The sequence below is a fragment of the Gymnoscopelus microlampas genome, assembly GCF_963454915.1.
Source record: "Gymnoscopelus microlampas genome assembly, chromosome: 14".
Taxonomy (NCBI): domain Eukaryota; kingdom Metazoa; phylum Chordata; class Actinopteri; order Myctophiformes; family Myctophidae; genus Gymnoscopelus; species Gymnoscopelus microlampas.
Genome location: NC_139951.1, coordinates 14,575,606 through 14,592,807, shown reverse-complemented (window position 1 = coordinate 14,592,807; position 17,202 = coordinate 14,575,606). Strand labels below are relative to the sequence as shown.

Sequence of the window (17,202 nt, the reverse complement as noted above, 5' to 3'; positions counted from 1 at the left end):
TGGAATGTAGGAGTTGAGGCATTACATTTAGTTTGACTCGGTTCCACAGATAAATATTGTGAAAATAGCTGGTGTACAAGCTCACAACGCCTTGCAACGCCTCTTTCTTATATTATTTGACAATTTGGCCAATGTTTGTCCAGCTTTTATTACATAGTTTGTTGATTACTTTTGCAGTAATGGTCTTTTTCTTTTCTTTTCCTTTTTTAGGTATTTAAATGGTCTTAAAAGTCCTTAAATTGTCACTTCACTGTTATCTGGGGACCCCCTCCAAATCATGTGGGGACCCCCCTGGGGGTACTGACCCACAGGTTGAGAACCACTGCAAAAAATGGTCCTTGTCGCCATCCCAATGCAAAGCTCGACACCGCCCGAACCCCACAATGAGAACCAGTGCACTCGAGCACTTGCATCCAACCGTTTTGACGTAGCCGAGCAGAATCCTGCAGCTTGACAGCTTTTTGGCTCATACGGACGAGAGGATAACGGATGAGTCATTCGATTTATTGCACTGCCCCGGATTGTACGCTGGAACTCCCAAGTCATCAAGAGGTGCAACAAAAAAAAGGCTTGTTTTCAGCTTTGAGGTGGCTCTGGCTCACATTTCTGCCCTGCCCTGTGACACCTACACGCCCCACGTCCTGTAACCAGATCAGAAAACATAGGTCACCCTCCTCTTGTTTTAGCAGTGAATCAAAGCCTCCGCTCCGCCGTGCTTTCGAGCACAGCCCGTTCATTAACTTGCATTCCTCTTCCTGTGTGTGCACATGCCGTTCTTTAACACTATTCGTCTTCCTGCGTAGGCACATGCCTTCAACCACTTAAACCCTCTTGACGTACGGACCTGGGTTGTCTCTGTACTTGGACTTTCTTCTGTCAACACCAAATGTCTTTGCCAAAAATAAGCTCATATTAGGACACGTTGTGAGCTTGTAGATCTGCTATTTTTGGCTGATGTTCCCCCCCATAATATGGATGCTGGGGAACCGCTCAAGTGGCTAACTGTATTCCTCTTCCCACATACTTTATTTGGGTATTTCAATTACATTTTTTTTACTTACTTACTTTGATAATCTGATACTACTACTTCAAGTCCAGACTCCACCTCTGAGGCAAATATTGTCCACTACAATTATTTGACAGCGTTAGATACTACTGTAGTTACTTTGCAGATTATACAAAAGAAAACACACATTAACGAACTAAGCCCTATTTTATACTTTATTTGAAAAAAGGGATCTTGTAGATGGAAAAAGTTTGACAAAAAATGAAGTACTTTTACTTTGGTCATTTATATTTTGAGGCCAATACTATTATTGAGTAACATTTTGAATACTGGCCTTTTACTTGTAATAGAGCATTTGTATATTTTGGTATTGCTACTGTTACTTGAGTAAAAACAAAACATAAATCAGAGTACTTCTACCACTGCTTATATCCTAGCCTGCCTGCCACACATCTAAAGGAAGCACTTGTGTAATGCGATCCGCCGCGCTACCTTTTTAAAATAGTGCCATTTAACTGGAATATCACCCTGGTGCATTCAGCATCACTCCTTTCCCCCCTGACACGGCTCAGGGATTTGTCCTGCACACCGTGAAAATCCTCAGTGAGAGCAGAACCACTTCTCTCTCCTTACTGGTCTGTGACTCAGGGAGTGTGCAAATGGAACCAAATGGACCCGTACGGGTCCATTTGGTTCCATTTGCACACTTCCCTGAGTTAAAACGAACGCCGGTGCTTTTATTGTGTAGTGACGCCACATTAAACCTGTTCTCCCTGGCTTCATTCAACCGCATTCTCCTCCGCTAGCTTTGTGTTGTTGTTTTTTTTTCCCCCTCTCTTCTGCTTCTTCTAAATCTCAGCCAATCACGAGCCTCCCAGCCGGATGGCATGTTGTTTTCAGCCAATGGCGCGGAGGGGAGGACAGCTGGGGTGGAATTGCAGTATCAGTGGTGCTGCTCGTAAATGTTTTACATCCCCCCGTGCGTTGTGTTCAAGATGACCACCGTTCACACTTCTCGGCTGTCGGCTGCCGTGTGTGTGCACGCACATACACCCCCCCCCCCCCCCCCCCCCATACACACCCACACACACACACACACACACCCACACACCACACACCACACACACAGAGCATCCTCCTCTCTCTCTCTCTCTCTCTCTCTCTCTCTGTGTCATCACTTTAACTGACTTACAGTATGCTGTACAGCAGTGGTTCTCAACGTGGGGGTGTGTGGACTCCCAGGGGTCCTTGGGGGGTGGCCAGGGGGGGGGGGGGGTTCCAGGGGGTCCCCCAGCTGAATGATTGATAGTATACGCCTGTTCCATTTGTACACTCTCAGAGTTAAATGAACACTTTTTTACAGCATAGACTGGTGGTCCCAGAAATGGAACGTTTGGGACCCCCCCATCGAAATGGGGGGGTCCGTGGCCTAATGCATATCAAACGGGGGGGGGGGTCCTTGGTTGAGAATCACTGCTGTACTGTATATGGAGCTTGTGCACTATACAGTAGCTCTCCCTACCATGGAACAGATCTGTGGAGCAACGGCTGAATTTGATCGTTTTTTCAAGGATTGTGATCAGTCTCTTGTGTCTCTGTTGACCATTCAGCCTGTCCTCTAGCCTGTGGTCAACCTGTGTTCCTCAGGGGTCAAGGGTCCAGCGTATGACGTGTGCAGTTTATTCATTTAATTTCTCTTGTGTTAATTTTACCCATTCAATCCAGGAATGCATACTGTGTCATTTTAGATTTTTAGCTATAGCCCATTATTGTATACTTTGGCTATTTTTTTTTAAACGTGATCATTTGTGCAAATCTTTGAATATATGTTTTTAAAGCGAGCATTTGTAACTCAAATCTTTGCTTCTGGGGGTCCCTGGGACAAAATATTTTGAGATGGGGGTCCGCGACCAAATACATATATTTTGGGTGGTCCTTGACGTGAAAAAGTTTGAGAACCACTGATAATGTTGCAACATTCGGTTTTGAAAAAGGATTTAGAAGACATTTGTAGATGCGTTTCCCGGATTGAATGGGTTAATCTTAGTGTGTCAAAAAAATGTACCCTTGAGATCCATTGCTGAGGGGTCCATTTCTTTTTTTAATTTACAGTATGTGTCATTGACCATAGCGGGTCATTCAGTGTGTGTCCTTCCTGTCCCCCTCCCTCACAGCGGCTAACAAGTCATCGGCGATCATGTCCACCCACATCGTGGCCTGTCTTCTGCTATACAGACACCGACCGGTAAGCCTGGCACCGAGGGCCTCTTAAATCTTCTCCTCTCCTCTCTTTCATCTCCCACCACACAGCCTTCATCAGTCCCAAACTCGTCGCCCTCTCTCGTGTTCCTCCATCCCCCCCACCCTTCCACTGAACTCTCTCTCTCTCTCTCTCTCTCTCTCCCTGCACCTACTGCACACGCTGCTGTCTGCGTACAACAGTGTTGTGCCGCTGCCCTCTAGAGGCACAAAGCTGCAAGTGCCTGACAGCGGAACACAATTACTGAAATGTCCCATTGCTTGGAATAGGCTCTACACTTTCCACAGGTGTTACCAATGATACTAATGAAGGCTCTGTTCCATTTAGTGCAGCACAGTGGTTCTCAAACGTTTTCATTTCAATGACCCTCATAACTCTTGAGAGTGTACAAATGGAACCAAATAGCCCCTTTGTACACTCTCAGAGTTCCCCCCCCTCAAGGAGCAGAGTGTTTCCAGTGAGCCAACATGCACAACATCATCAGCACTCTGACTCTGTTTGACCAGAATGGAAAAGAGCCTTCATTAATATCATTGGTAACACCTGTGAAGGAAATAAGGAAGACGTCCAATTTCTTTCCAATATGGCTGCTGTGCATAGAGCCTATAAGACAAGGCCAGCACCTACTTTATTTTTACGTTTATTTGGAAGGGACCGCGCATATTAATGAACGCCACACATACAATGCTGTGTAAATACACCAGATTTAGGCAAGAATGCTCATTTCCATTCTGTAGTCCCCATACAGAAACAAAATACAAGCAACATTACAAAAAAAGAGCACATGTAAACATTACTGTAAGGGTACAAACGGAAGAGAAAAAACAACAGTAAAAAAGGCCTAGTTTTGACCTAAAACACATCTAAATATAGACACTCAAGAAAACTAGAACAACCCATGTATTGAATTGTTCCTCATGTCCTTTATGTATTTTTGCACATTTACATTAACCTTGACTGAGTAGAGAGGGTTGCATAATGTTGACACAAGTCGTCATCATGTCATATCAGGTCTGGGTCAGATTCAGACACATTTTTTACATGCTATATGTTAATGATATGATCCCCCTGCTAAAAGGATATCAGAACATAGATCCGTGTCTGAGCTCTGTTTTTCTTTAGTTGGCCTCCAACATGTCTTTAACACATTGTCTGCCAAGGAAGTTTTAAAACGTCCTTTCAAATAAAATCTTTAAAAAAAAGAATTCCACAAGAGGGCGCTCTAACACAACTTAGGGGATGTGACGTCATCCCAAAAAATGACACTTCCGTCCACTCCTATGTCATCAGTCATTGGGAAAACACATGTAGCCCCACCCCCCAGACACCCATTGTTTACATCTGTGTACACACCGCAGCTCCCGTGGGTCTCCGTGGATCGTCAATATAAGGTAAAAAACGCTGGCATGGGGATGAAAAACAATGTTTTAATGCTGCCAGTCAATGTGTTAATTGGTCTCCAAAATGTCTTAAATTGGCCTCCAATTTTTTTTTATTGGCCTCAATAATTTCTTTAATTGGCCTCCAAAAAGGTATGATTACTGCAATGAAGTCCTTAATCTGAATATCATGGCTATGGTGTTTGCATGTCCATTTAATTTGAGTATGACCAAATAATCCTGTACGCTGTAAACCCACTCATTTACCACCCACCTCCACCCCCCCGCTGTGCGTTGCAGGGCGTGGTTCTGTCCAAGCTGGTGGAGGACTTCTTCAACATGAAGGAGGAGATCCTCTCGCGGGACTTTGACCTGGGCTTCTCGGGCAACTCGGAGGACGTGGTGATGCACGCCCTCCACCTGCTGGGGAACTGCGTCAACGTGACCAGCAGTGCGACGCGCAACGGCGAGTTCACCGTGGCGCCGAGCCACACGGTGCCCGCGCTCTTTGAGCTGAACTTCTACAGCAACGGCCTCTTCCACGTCTTCATCTCTGACGCTATCATCGGTACGTAGCGTTCCACATGTTCATCTCCTATGTGCTGTCATCAACACGCATCCGTTCAGGGGGTTAACGCTCACGGCATGAGCATTTTAATAGCACAGATTTAGCACTAAATATATAATAAGAACATTTGAATATGTCATTGATAAAAAATATAGCTTTAAAGGTTTCATCACATTCATTTTATTTATTTTTTTGACCTCAATGGCACCCAGGTCTGGGGTTCTCTGAATAATTAGGGATTGGCCCCTGGACTTTGATTTCACAGTCCATTAATCCCGCCCCCTCTCCTCCCCAATCCTTCTCCTTTGGGGGGGCAGAGCAGAGGCGATGATTGACAGGCAAAATCCCTCAACAGCGAAAAAAAACAAACTATTTGCCAATAGATTTTTTTTATTGTAGCTGAAAAGGCCTCAGAACACAGAGAGAAAAAAAACTGCCATGGCCTGACCATGATAAAGACTTTGAATGTTTTGTCAATCTGAATGTCATGAAACCTTTGATATTGGAGACTATGCTATATTTCCCAGTACTAATGTACGTCTCAGAGATGGAATGCACGCTCAAGTTAAAAAGACTCAAGTTAATAGGCTCTATGCACGGCAGCCATATTTTCCCTTCCTTCACAGGTGTTACCAATGATACTAATGAAGGCTCTGTTCCATTTCGTGTAGCACAGTGGTTCTCAGATTTTTCAATTTCCACGACCCCATAACTCTTGAGAGTGTACAAATGGAACCAAATGGACCCATTTGTACACTCTCAGAGTTGCACACCCGTAACGGGCCATTTGGAAACCCCTTAAGGAACCACGAGGGTCCCTGGACCCACATTTTAGTCCCACTGGTGTTGCAGAGTGTTTCCAGTGAGTCACCATGCACAATATCGGCACCCTGACTCTGTTTGACCAGAATGGAACAGAGCCTTCATTAGTATCATTGGCAACACCTGTGCATGTCTTCACAATATGGCTGCTGTGCATAGAGCCAATTTGAAGATCAACGACTCTTCTGATTAGAGCAGGTTTAGATTGTTCTGTTAAAGTAGTTCCTGTTTCCTCCCCCACGCAGCCTGCTGTGTCCTGGCGTTGCAGCGAGAGCTGTTGGCGGAGGCGGGGCCTGAGCAGCATGGCGATCCCTGCAGCCTCCTCCTCAGCCAGGAGAGGCTGATCCGCAAGGCGGCCAGCCTCTCCCACTTCCTCACTAACGAGGTGGCCGTGGCCCCGGTAAGTCCCGCCCACCACACTGGCGCCGCCTTCCTTAAACAATGCGCTCCCTCCAGATCCTCAGAATCCCCGAAACATCTCAAACGTCTTCATGTCAAGGACCCCCTAATTCAGTGGTTCTCAACCTTTTCAGGCCGCGACCCCCATCATTTGAGTTGAGGCATTACATTTACAGTAGTTTGACTCGGTTCCTCAGATAAATATTGTGGAAAAAAAATGTGTGTCTGTAGATCAGCTATTTAAAAAAAAAAAAAAGCCTCTGTCTTATATTATTTGACAATTTGGCCAATGTTTGATTTTTTTTATATTTAGAATAGTTTGTAGCAGGAATGGTCTTTTTTCATTTAATTTATTTTCTTTCCTTTCTTTTTTTTTATAAAAATGTCTTAAAAGTCCTTAAATTGTCACTTCACTGTCATCTGGGGACCCACCTCAAAATATTGTGGGCTTCCTGGGGGTCCCGACCCACTGCCCTAATTGATATGCATTTGGCCGCTGACCCCCATCTGAACAACCCTCACAAGAGAAGATTTGTGTTATAGAACACAGGAGAATGCAATGCTATGCAAACACTATTTTTGAATAGCCGAGGTATAAAATGTATTCACCTTTTGTATAGTTGTATATTGCAATGATAGTTTGTCGGAAAAAATACCATGGTCCACCTGGACGCCCCCTCAGTGTGCCTAATCACACCGTTTGGGAACCGCTGGAGTAGTTTTCAGCGTCTTTGCAAGACTGCAAAGTAAATCCAGCTCTCACAAAGCAAACAGCTGGTTCCATCATGTGTTGTTGTGTTCTCCTCTCCTCCACCCCACAGCCCTGTCAAACCATCTACCAGGTGTTCCATGACACTGTGACCCGGCTCATCCAGTATGGAGTCCTCTACGTGGCAGAGGTCAGTTGGTCATTGTAATAGTGGACAGAACTCGGTTCCTCTTTGATGATGGGTGAAGGTCTCTCCTCTAGGGGTGCAACAGTTAATCAAACTAATAGATTTAAATAGAATAATCGATTTTGAATACTGAAAATAGCAGATCTACAAGCTCACAACACGTTACATTGTGATCCAACGTGAGTTTGTAGATCAGCCATTTGTGCACAACACCACCAAGTGTAAAACCACTCATTTTTTCAAAACCAAGTGTATTGTTGTATTGTGCTTTTTGCTTTGGCAATGTAAACGTATGTTTTCTCATGCAAATAAAGCCCTTTGAATTGAATGTAATTGAAAATTGTAAAACAGCGCTAAGTTTTTAATCAGACTAATTGATTCAGTCGATTATACAAATCAATTTGACATTTTGATTCCTTTATATATAGGAAAAAGTATATATCATATAATAATAAAAAAAAAGTCACTTCTTGGTTATTCAATTAATCAAAAACATTAATACTAAGAAAATAATCGAGTTATAGTTACATAGTTAAGACCTACGCTGCTCCCTGCTTGATACATTCTGTATGTGATACCGACAGTATAATTGTTAAAGGATTAATATCAACTCATATAATATGACATGACATTTATGCTCCCGGGTTAAGAGATAAGGTTCAAACCAAAGTAAAATATCACTTTTAAGAGTTCGCTTCCCAGAATTCTGCTGGGTGCTGCTTGGCCTAAAGGCAACACTCATATTAAAAAGACGACTATATAAGTGTTGTCATTCTTCATTATGCTAATGATTTCTGCTAATGCGTTTCAGCCAAAGGCCTGGTAAAATATCACTTATAAGAGTTTAACCCATTAAAAACCAGGAAAGCATTCCGTGTCATTTTAGATTTTTGTGTTGGGCTATTCAAAAATAGCAGATATACAAGCTCACAGCGCGTCACTTTGTGCCACGCTGCGATCTTGTACATCTGCTATTTTTGAACATTTTTTGAAAAAAAATCTTGAAAGTGTTTGAAAAATGTAGTTTAGAAGGCATTTGTAGGATCGGCCTCATAAGTATTTCTCATCATAATGTGTGTGTGTGTGTGTAAGGAGGACCAGGAGGAGCTGAGCCCCAGCCCCACAGATGAGCCCTGGCCCAAGAAGTTTCCGGAGCCGCTGTCCTGGAGGAGCGACGAGGAGGACGAGGACAGTGACTTTGGGGAGGAGCAGAGGGATCGTTACCTGAAGGTAGTAATCATGGACATACAGTATACAGGGATCTCCATATATGGGCATATAAAAGGGACACAGACAGACAGACAGACGGGTACTATGAAAATGGGTACAACTTACAACACATGTTGTAAGCTTGTTGCGAACACGGAAGGAGGCGCGGAAGGAGGCGCGGCGAAGCCGCGCCTCCGACCATGTGGAGCATACTATGACACTCGGCTCGGCTTGTGTGTCTGTGTGCAGTATGTGTGCAGCCGCGCCCCCATGTCACTCACTCTCTCATTGGCTGCCCCCATGTGAGTCACGCTCTCATTGCCTGCATGCACTAGTGTGGCTGAAATTCGCCTGTGCCCTTGGGTGACTAATTACACTCCTCTGAGAAAAATATAGCAGCGACAGTCAAAAATAACACATCTACAAGCATCTACACGAGTTCATCTATTGGGATATCTAAGAATTCCATGTCATTTGTGCATATTTCAGGCCGGATGGCAAGTAATTGCTCATTCTTTTCTATTCTTCTTATTGTTATTTTCGAGCTGCGTTCGCTTCCAGCGTTCGCGCGTCTTACTTGTATAAAATTATTAAATGTGTCAGTAATGTCTTTGTATATTTAAGTTATTTGTCGTACCCGCCCTGTGCAATTTTTGATTCAGAAGTCTAAAAACCAAACAAATTTAAATTTTATTCATTATGTTCCAATGTTCAATGGCAAAAACACGATTAACTGTTAATCGCAATTATTTCTGTGACAATTAATCAACAACTTAAATTTGTAATCGTGACAGCCCTAGATATCCCATCAAATATCAAACACAAAAACTTTGTTAATTTCCAGACAAAGCAGCTCAGGTCAATCTTCATTTATTGTCTTTCTGCCTTTCTGTCTTCGTCCACTAGGTGAGCACGTCTTCGGAGCCCCAGGAGTTCTTTGTCTTCCTGCAGCGGCTGCTCAGCCCGGTGCTGGAGGCCTACAGCGGGGCGGCCATCTTTGTCCACAGCCTCAGTCAGCCCATGGCCGAGGCCGAGTACACCCAGCAGCTCTTCAGATACCTGCTGACCCGAACGGAGAGGGGCATCGCCGGATACGGTACGACTACACGCATACTACAGCATACTGGACACTCGGGCCTTGAGCTAGCCTGATTATCATACTGAAGCTGCGGGCAGTTCACTCAGAGAGTGGGCGGGGTCTATGGTCTGGAACCAGGCTAGCCTTGAGCCTCAAGCCAAATTCTTATGTCCACCATGTTTATTTGGGGGTAATGTGTTTGGAGTCAAATAAGGTATATGAAGGGGGAAAAAACAGCCATCAGCTATTTACACACACATAATCGTCCAATTTTCTGTATCGTCCACTACTTTAAGAATAAAATAATGGAATCCACTAATCCAATTTAGAGTTGTTGTTTTTACGTTGTCATGCTGAAAAAAGACTTGATCACACTGGTGATTGCTCCCCGGTGATTCCTAATTAAATTTGTGTTATTTCAGGTGAAAGTGCAACCCATTACCTTGTCAAGAACACAGTGAGGACTTTCAAAGAGTTGGGGGTAAGAGAACTTGTTGACGCCTCGGCTATTAGGTGAAATGATTAACCATATGAAAATATATTGGTATATCGTACCAAATGCTATGGCACCTAATAACATTTTTTCATAGATAATTACAGATGTTATTGGGAATACTATTCGAGATGTCAGTCCTTTAGTGTTATGAGGATGCTGGGGGGTGCTGTTCGTAGGGGCCACAGTGTTGTTGTGTTCTGTTCAGTGATTTCTCTGGGGGTCTATTAAGGCCCTGTAGTTGCCTTCCACATGGCAGCAGAGTAAAGAGATGATGACAGGCGTGAGCTACATCCTTCAGAATGTTTCTGGCCCTGTGGAGGCACCCAGCGTGATATGTACGCCTCCTCCAGCGAGGGCAGGAAGAGTCCAATTATTTCCTGGACAGTGTTTATGACTCTCAGGAGAGCTGCCATGTCTGCTGCTGAACAGTTGGCACACCATGCCGTAATGCAGTATGTGTTCTACATCTGTGCCTGCTGTAGCTATAGTGTACCCATTTGCGCCTTCCAGTGGTGGGAAAGTAAATACTCAAGTGCTGTACAGTTTTGAGTTTAGGTTTACTTTACTTGAGTATTTCCATTTTGCAATACTTTCTGATTGTACAGTATTTGGGTGATTCATTGAGCGAACTTGAAGACGTTTCAGAGTTTTAGTTTCCAATGTGTTATTTTTGGTTTTAGTTTTTATTTCGTTTAGTTTTACAAGCACATAACTAGTTTTAGTTTTAGGGATTAACACATTTTTGTTTAGTTTTTATTTAGTTTTAGTCTTAGTTTTAGTTTTTCTGCCATTATGAGGAAAGGTATAATTATGGAAAAACAAAACATGCAATGCAGTTCTATTTCGTTTTAGTTTTCATTCGTTTTGCATGTTTTTACTTGGAGGTTTTATTATTTTAAATATCTGTTTTTTTATTTTAGTTTCAGCTAATAGCGATATTTAGTTAGCGATATCTTTTAGTTAACTATAACAACCCTGCCTTTGCACGCCCGTAGGTCCTAAAAGAAAGGCGAGAGAACCGCGTGACGACCGTGGAGCTGAGCAGTACCTTCCTACCTCAGGCGAACCGGAACAAGCTTCTGCACTACATCCTCGGTTTCACCCTGCTGTGACCGCGCCTCCCTGGCCCCGCCCACAGCCCCGCCCACAACCCATGCTCCTTCCAATCAAGGGCTTCTACCGGCTACTTCTAAACCACTCCCAGGTGCTACTCTGTGGAAAGCTTTACCAGGAAGTGCCTTCACGCAAAAAATCCGCTAACTGTTGTCTGTTAGCCAGATGACTTGAAGTCTTCCCTGTTACTGTACGTTCCATTAAGGTTTTTCCTTGTCGCCCTGTCTTAGAACTGTGCAGCTAGTTGAAAAAAAAAATGAATTGTGTAAACTTTTCTTCGACGAGAAGACGGAGATAGAACATAACTAGAGCCCGGCCGATATATAAGTTTGGCTGATGTATATCAGACTTTTTTTTGACGACATCTATAACGGCAATTATGCAGCCAACGTGTCCAGATTTATAACTACTTTCAACCTGTTGTCCCCATTGTAGGCCATACCTAATTTATTATTATTTGTTTTTAAATACCCATATCTACAAACTCACAGCACATTGCGTTGCGATATGTTGCAAGCTCGTAGACTATTTCTTTTTTTGTTTTAAAGGGCTTAAGTGGTTAAATACAATTAATATATATATTTATTTACTTATATATCAGTCAAAACATTGGTAATCGGTGGTCTAGGACAGTGGTTCTCAAAGTGGATTCTAGGGACTCTCTGGGTTCTTTTAGGGGGTTCTAACTTAACCCATACAAGTCTGTAACTCTGACAGTATACAAATGGAACCAAATGGACCCTAACGGGTCCATTTGGTTCCATTTATATACTGTCAGAGTTAAGAGGAGACCATTTAACTCTTGGTAACCATTGGTCTCTAGGACTTAACGAAATGTGGATCTGCATCGGACCCAAAACAACTGGCATCGGTCGGGCTCTCAACAGAATGTATAAGGATACCTATACAGTTAGTCATTGTCCTCTTTCTGTGTCCTTCCTCTGCTGGTGAAATTGGAGTGGTATTTGAAGTTTTAGGATCAGGAATACAACACTGGATTCACTCCAGTCATCTAGTGGATGAACATCACACAAAGTCGACAGCTATTGGTTGTACGCAAGCAAAAAAAAGAATTCTCCTCCATAGATGGTGGGTAGCATTGACCATCAACAATGACATTTTTTTTAGGTTAACTTTACCTACTGTACTGTATTTGCAATGTCAGATTCTTCAGCAGCCCAGTATTACAGAGAGTTGAAGCTTACATTTTGAGGGGGGGGGGGAACCTAACAATTATGTGAAGACATGCCTCTCAGAAGATGGCAGTCTTTCAAAAGTACATGATTTTTAACACCTGCAACTCAGTGTTATAGTATTATAAATTGAATAATTGAATAAGAATCACAGAATGCTGAGTGATACAAATCAACTCAGCAAAACAATCTGTTTCCAGTCCCATGACCCACGTACGGAAATATTTTCATTGCATTTACTGTATGCATCTACAAACATTTAGTGACTAGCCATTTCAGTGATGCAAAAAAATAGTCTTCTCGCCTGAGCCACTAGCATCCAAGTGTATGTACTCATGCATTTATTTTTTGTTCTATATATAAATATATATATATTTGTCATGGGTTGGGAAAGGAGACAATGTTTGACCTGGGTGGATTCCTAACATCTCTCTATCTATGAATGTTTCAGAGCAGATTACGTCTATCCTCAGAGCATAATGTAGGCTCTATGCACAGCAGCCACATTAGGCCTCTTCCTTACTTCCTTCACAGGTGTTACCAATGATACTAATGAAGCACAGTGGTTCTCAAATGTTTTAATTTCAAGGACCCCCATAACTTAGGGGTCCATTTGTACACTCTCAGAGTTACACATCCGTAAGGGGCCATTTGGAACCCCCTCGAGGAACCATGAGGGTCCCCCAAGTTGAGAGCCTCTGGTGTAGCAGAGTGTTTCCAGTGAGCCAACATGAACAGTATCAGCACCCTGTCCCTGACCAGAATGGAACAGAGCCTTCATTAGTATCATTGGTAACACCTGTGAAGGAAGTAAGGCATAGGCCCAATTTATTTACAATATGGCTGCTGTGCGTAGAGCCTATTCTTGTGTTCTGCGTCGTCGTTGGGGAATGGGTTGGTTTTGGGATTAGCGGCAAGACCGTTGCATATTTTCCCAAGACTGTATAACGTCTCTGTTGGGTGGAAACCTCATTATGTTCAAAATTGTTTACTTTTCAGAATTCAAATTCAAAAATAGCTAAAGTAGCAGATCGACAAGCTCAAAACGCGTCGCTTCATGCCACGCTTTGTTTTATTTTTGCGTGACGCTGTAGTAGGATCAAGTAGGCCGTTAAAATATGGAGATTAGAGGTTCCTGCCCGACAGCAACGATATGTCGGACATACAGATGTAGAGTAGTAATTCTTGTGTTCTGCATCGTTGGGGAATGGGTTGGCTTTGGGATTAGCAGCAGCAGACAGTTGCATATTTTCTCAAGACACTGTATAATATTTTTTTAGAGCACAACTTCAAATAGACTCCATTTGCACTGCTAAAGGAAAACTTGGAAGTTGTCATTCTTGTAGTTGGGCATTAAGACATGAACTGGATTCTATGCTACTGTACTGTAACTGTACATGATACATATCTACTGAGTATTCCATTTTATTTGCTAAACATGCAGAGACAGTGTCTCCTGGAGTTTATTATTTTTGGAAGAGCAAGGCCGTGACTTACAGTCGTAGCGTCTTGTCTAAAAACCTTGTGAACAAACTGGTTAGTTGAGTAGAAATGAAAGACATTTTTCCTCCTTTTGTTTACCTTATTTTATATGCAAACTGAACAGCGGTACACATTCTGCTAGTCAGATGGTACTGTAGCCCTTAACCACTTTAACCTTGGTGTCCCTGTTTTGGGCATGTCGTTATGAAACTGCTTCACGGCGATGTGATGTGCCGTGAGCTTGTAGGTCGCTGTTTTCGCAACTCATTGTATGACGACGTATATAGGGCTTAACCACTTAAAACCCCAGCATCCGTATTTGTGGGGAAAGCTTGGGCTGGAAATAGCAGATCGGCAAGCTCACAACTCGTCAGCGAAAGCTTTCCCCATGATAACAGAAAACTGAAAATACACTAGCATATAGCCCTGAGGGACTCCGGTAAACCATATGGGGATTAAGTGGTTAAGTGGTTAACAGACAGCTTGGTCTGTCTGTCCTCATGTTCCCTGCTAAAGCAACATTTCACTTTTGATGGAACATTTTCATTTTTGGTTAGAGCTGGATTTAAAAGAAAAACAACACCAACCAGAAACAATACCACCTTCAAATATACAGTAAAACATCCCTTTTACTGAGGTCATTTGTCTCAATATTTTGAGACAAATGTTATATTTTGTTATTTTATTTAATTTTTTTATCCTTTCGAACTGGTGAAATCAGGGCAGATGCCCCTGAACTCCATACGGATAAGTGAAGAATGTTTTTCCAATATGAAATGTTGCTAGAAAACCCAGACTGCACAGTATCTGTGCAGCACATGTAACGCTAATATTTTCCACTTTGTTTGGATTTTATAACAGCCTCCTGTTACAATGACATTCAGCATTTAGTTCCTGTTAGAATACCTCTTGGAAGTGTGTCTTTATTTCTGCCTAATTGTAAAACCTTTTTTTTACCTGAGTACAGCCACCTCATTGTAACAATGCAAGTCATGCACTTGCTTATTGAATTAAGTTCACAATCAAATAGGATACAACTTTACGCTGGGCTCGCAATATTACATGTAACTCAATTCCATGTGCCCACAGCTGATAAGCAAAGAAAGGAGTGTGTTTGAGTATTGGTATAAAGGTCAGTGGAAGTATAAAGAACTATCTTCATAAGGAAAGGTTGGGTAACACAAACCTTACATTACATGAAAAAAATAATTAGTCTCCAAAATGGATGTACTAAAATAGTCGCTTGTAGTCCTTGACTACAAGGTTAAATCACACATAATTGCACACACATGATTTTTATTTAATGTGATTACCATGGCTTGCGAAGGCTAGAAATAACGTATTTAAATTAATGTAAATGCCTTCATATAGCTTTGTGAATATTGCAAGCCTGCCTAGGACAATGCAGTCTTCCTGAAAAATTTAGATGGGGATATTTATGTGGAATACATCTTCATGAAAGACTAAAAGACTAAAAAAATATAAAAAAGAATATAAAATCAATAAAAAATAGGTAGATTTCAAATGTTACATAATATTATCTACATTTTAATCTAAATTAGCACAGAATATGAAATGTGCCGTGTGGTGTTAAATATGTGTTACCAGTAAGTCATGTTGTGGATCAGAAAATGACATCAAAGGTACTGTATGTTGTTGAATGGACAAGTATGTTTTTTTAAAATGGGAGAAAAAATAATAAGTGGGCACAATATTAAATCACAATTACTTGACTTCGATCAGTTGTCAGTTGATTATTTTGGCATTATTGAAGCTCCTTGTGAGCGCCTAGCGCTGTAAAGCAATACTGAACCCAGAAATGCAAAGGACCCCAAAGTGCACCCCTGAGGGACTCCTCTACCAATACATAACATCCACAATACTGTACTGTAGTTATACAGTATCTGCTGGCCGCCTTTAATCTCATCTGCACTTCAATGTGAACTCTTGACTTAACCTGAGAAATGTATCTTACAGTCTAGTGTGTGAATACTTTCTTTTTGAGCAGAATGATAGATATGTGGGAAGCAAAGTCAGCTTTGCTCTTGAATGTATCTCTCTCCCCCCCTGTCCCCCCCGAATGGTCAATGTGATGGTTTAGATTACTCAATGTGCACAATAATCGTGTTTCTTTTTTCTTCTGATCAATTCTGAAAGGTGGTTTAAATTTGTCGCTACTTAACCATTTTAAGAGTAACTATCCAAACTGATGCAAAATAACCACCACGATTTGTAGCATAAGAAAATCTCTGCGCCCGTAGGTGCAGGATGCCTTTTTAATGCACTGTAGTGTTTCTTGTGTGTGTATTTTTTTCTTCTCTTTTGTTATGTTGTGTGCATGTTAACAAGGCCCACATAGCGTGGCCAATAAATAAAAAAAGAATCCCTCACTGTAAAGTAATTTAAGGAGCTAGAACCAGAGCAATTGAGTTTACCATTATGGTCGAATCACCAGCTACTGGGGAAAAAAAGAACAAATGTCAATGGTTTTGTTTCTGTTCGCGCTTCCCCTAGCAAAACCAATGTCCAAGCACAGTTGACATCTTTAGGTTTTGTTTTTAAATAAATTAATGTTAGATTAACAATGGTGCCTGTGGTCTGTCTTTATTTTGGAGGAGATGATTGCTGCAGTCATAACTTAAATATTTTATTTATTTTAGAAACGGTTCACCTTTTTCTCAAGAGGGAAGTATTACGTTGTTTTTTTTCCATAAATTCCATAGGCTACACCACACATGGACAAATTACATCAACTTGCGACGGGCATTGCTCCTATTGAGTGAAAGATGAACTATTTCTAAAATGAATAAAATATTTACGGTGTTTTTCATTTTACATTTTAGTTATAGAGGACAATTATAATGTATTAAGGGATATTTGGCTTATTAGCCAGGGATCCTTATAAAAAAAGCTACTTTTAACAGTCAAAAAGTCAAATGACATTATCTCATTGTGAATGTCTGAATGCTCTGTTTTAACTGCTTGATGATTCCCTGTTATTTATTTATTTTTCCCCTTCAAGGACCACTAGGGGGGCCCCGGGACCCCAGTGGGTTAGAAGAAGGCTGAGAGGGGGAGGCAGAGAAAGATGGTGGCTATAGGCCAATTGATACTTGTACAACCGTGTTGAGTGATGGTCATATGACAAACTATAAATGAGGCATTATCCACTTTCAACCTGGCGTCCCTATTTTGGGCATTTCATTATAGGGCCCCAAAAAAAACCGTTTGGTTACATTTGTGCACTCTCTGTGTCAGTGTGTAGATGACATTAACCCATTCAATCCGGGAACGCATCTGT

At 42.0% G+C, this 17,202-nt stretch overlaps 1 protein-coding gene and 1 long non-coding RNA gene across 2 annotated transcripts in view; both read left to right on the top strand.

The window, feature by feature from the left end:
- The window catches only part of gpam (glycerol-3-phosphate acyltransferase, mitochondrial), a 56,086-nt gene extending 44,153 nt beyond the window's left edge, over window positions 1-11,933 (top strand). The window contains exons 14-21 of the mRNA XM_084077630.1: window positions 3,181-3,251; window positions 4,946-5,213; window positions 6,281-6,435; window positions 7,256-7,333; window positions 8,423-8,560; window positions 9,446-9,635; window positions 10,040-10,098; window positions 11,109-11,933. Of these exons, the coding sequence (XP_083933756.1) occupies window positions 3,181-3,251; window positions 4,946-5,213; window positions 6,281-6,435; window positions 7,256-7,333; window positions 8,423-8,560; window positions 9,446-9,635; window positions 10,040-10,098; window positions 11,109-11,225 (1,076 nt within the window). The 3' untranslated portion in view covers window positions 11,226-11,933. The remainder of the gene's footprint in view (window positions 1-3,180; window positions 3,252-4,945; window positions 5,214-6,280; window positions 6,436-7,255; window positions 7,334-8,422; window positions 8,561-9,445; window positions 9,636-10,039; window positions 10,099-11,108) is intronic.
- A 63-nt stretch (window positions 11,934-11,996) lies between these two features.
- Window positions 11,997-16,489, top strand: LOC311059995. Its single transcript, XR_014602242.1, has 2 exons — window positions 11,997-12,984; window positions 13,025-16,489. It is a non-coding gene; the product is annotated as an uncharacterized lncRNA (long non-coding RNA).
- Window positions 16,490-17,202: the final 713 nt, after the last annotated feature.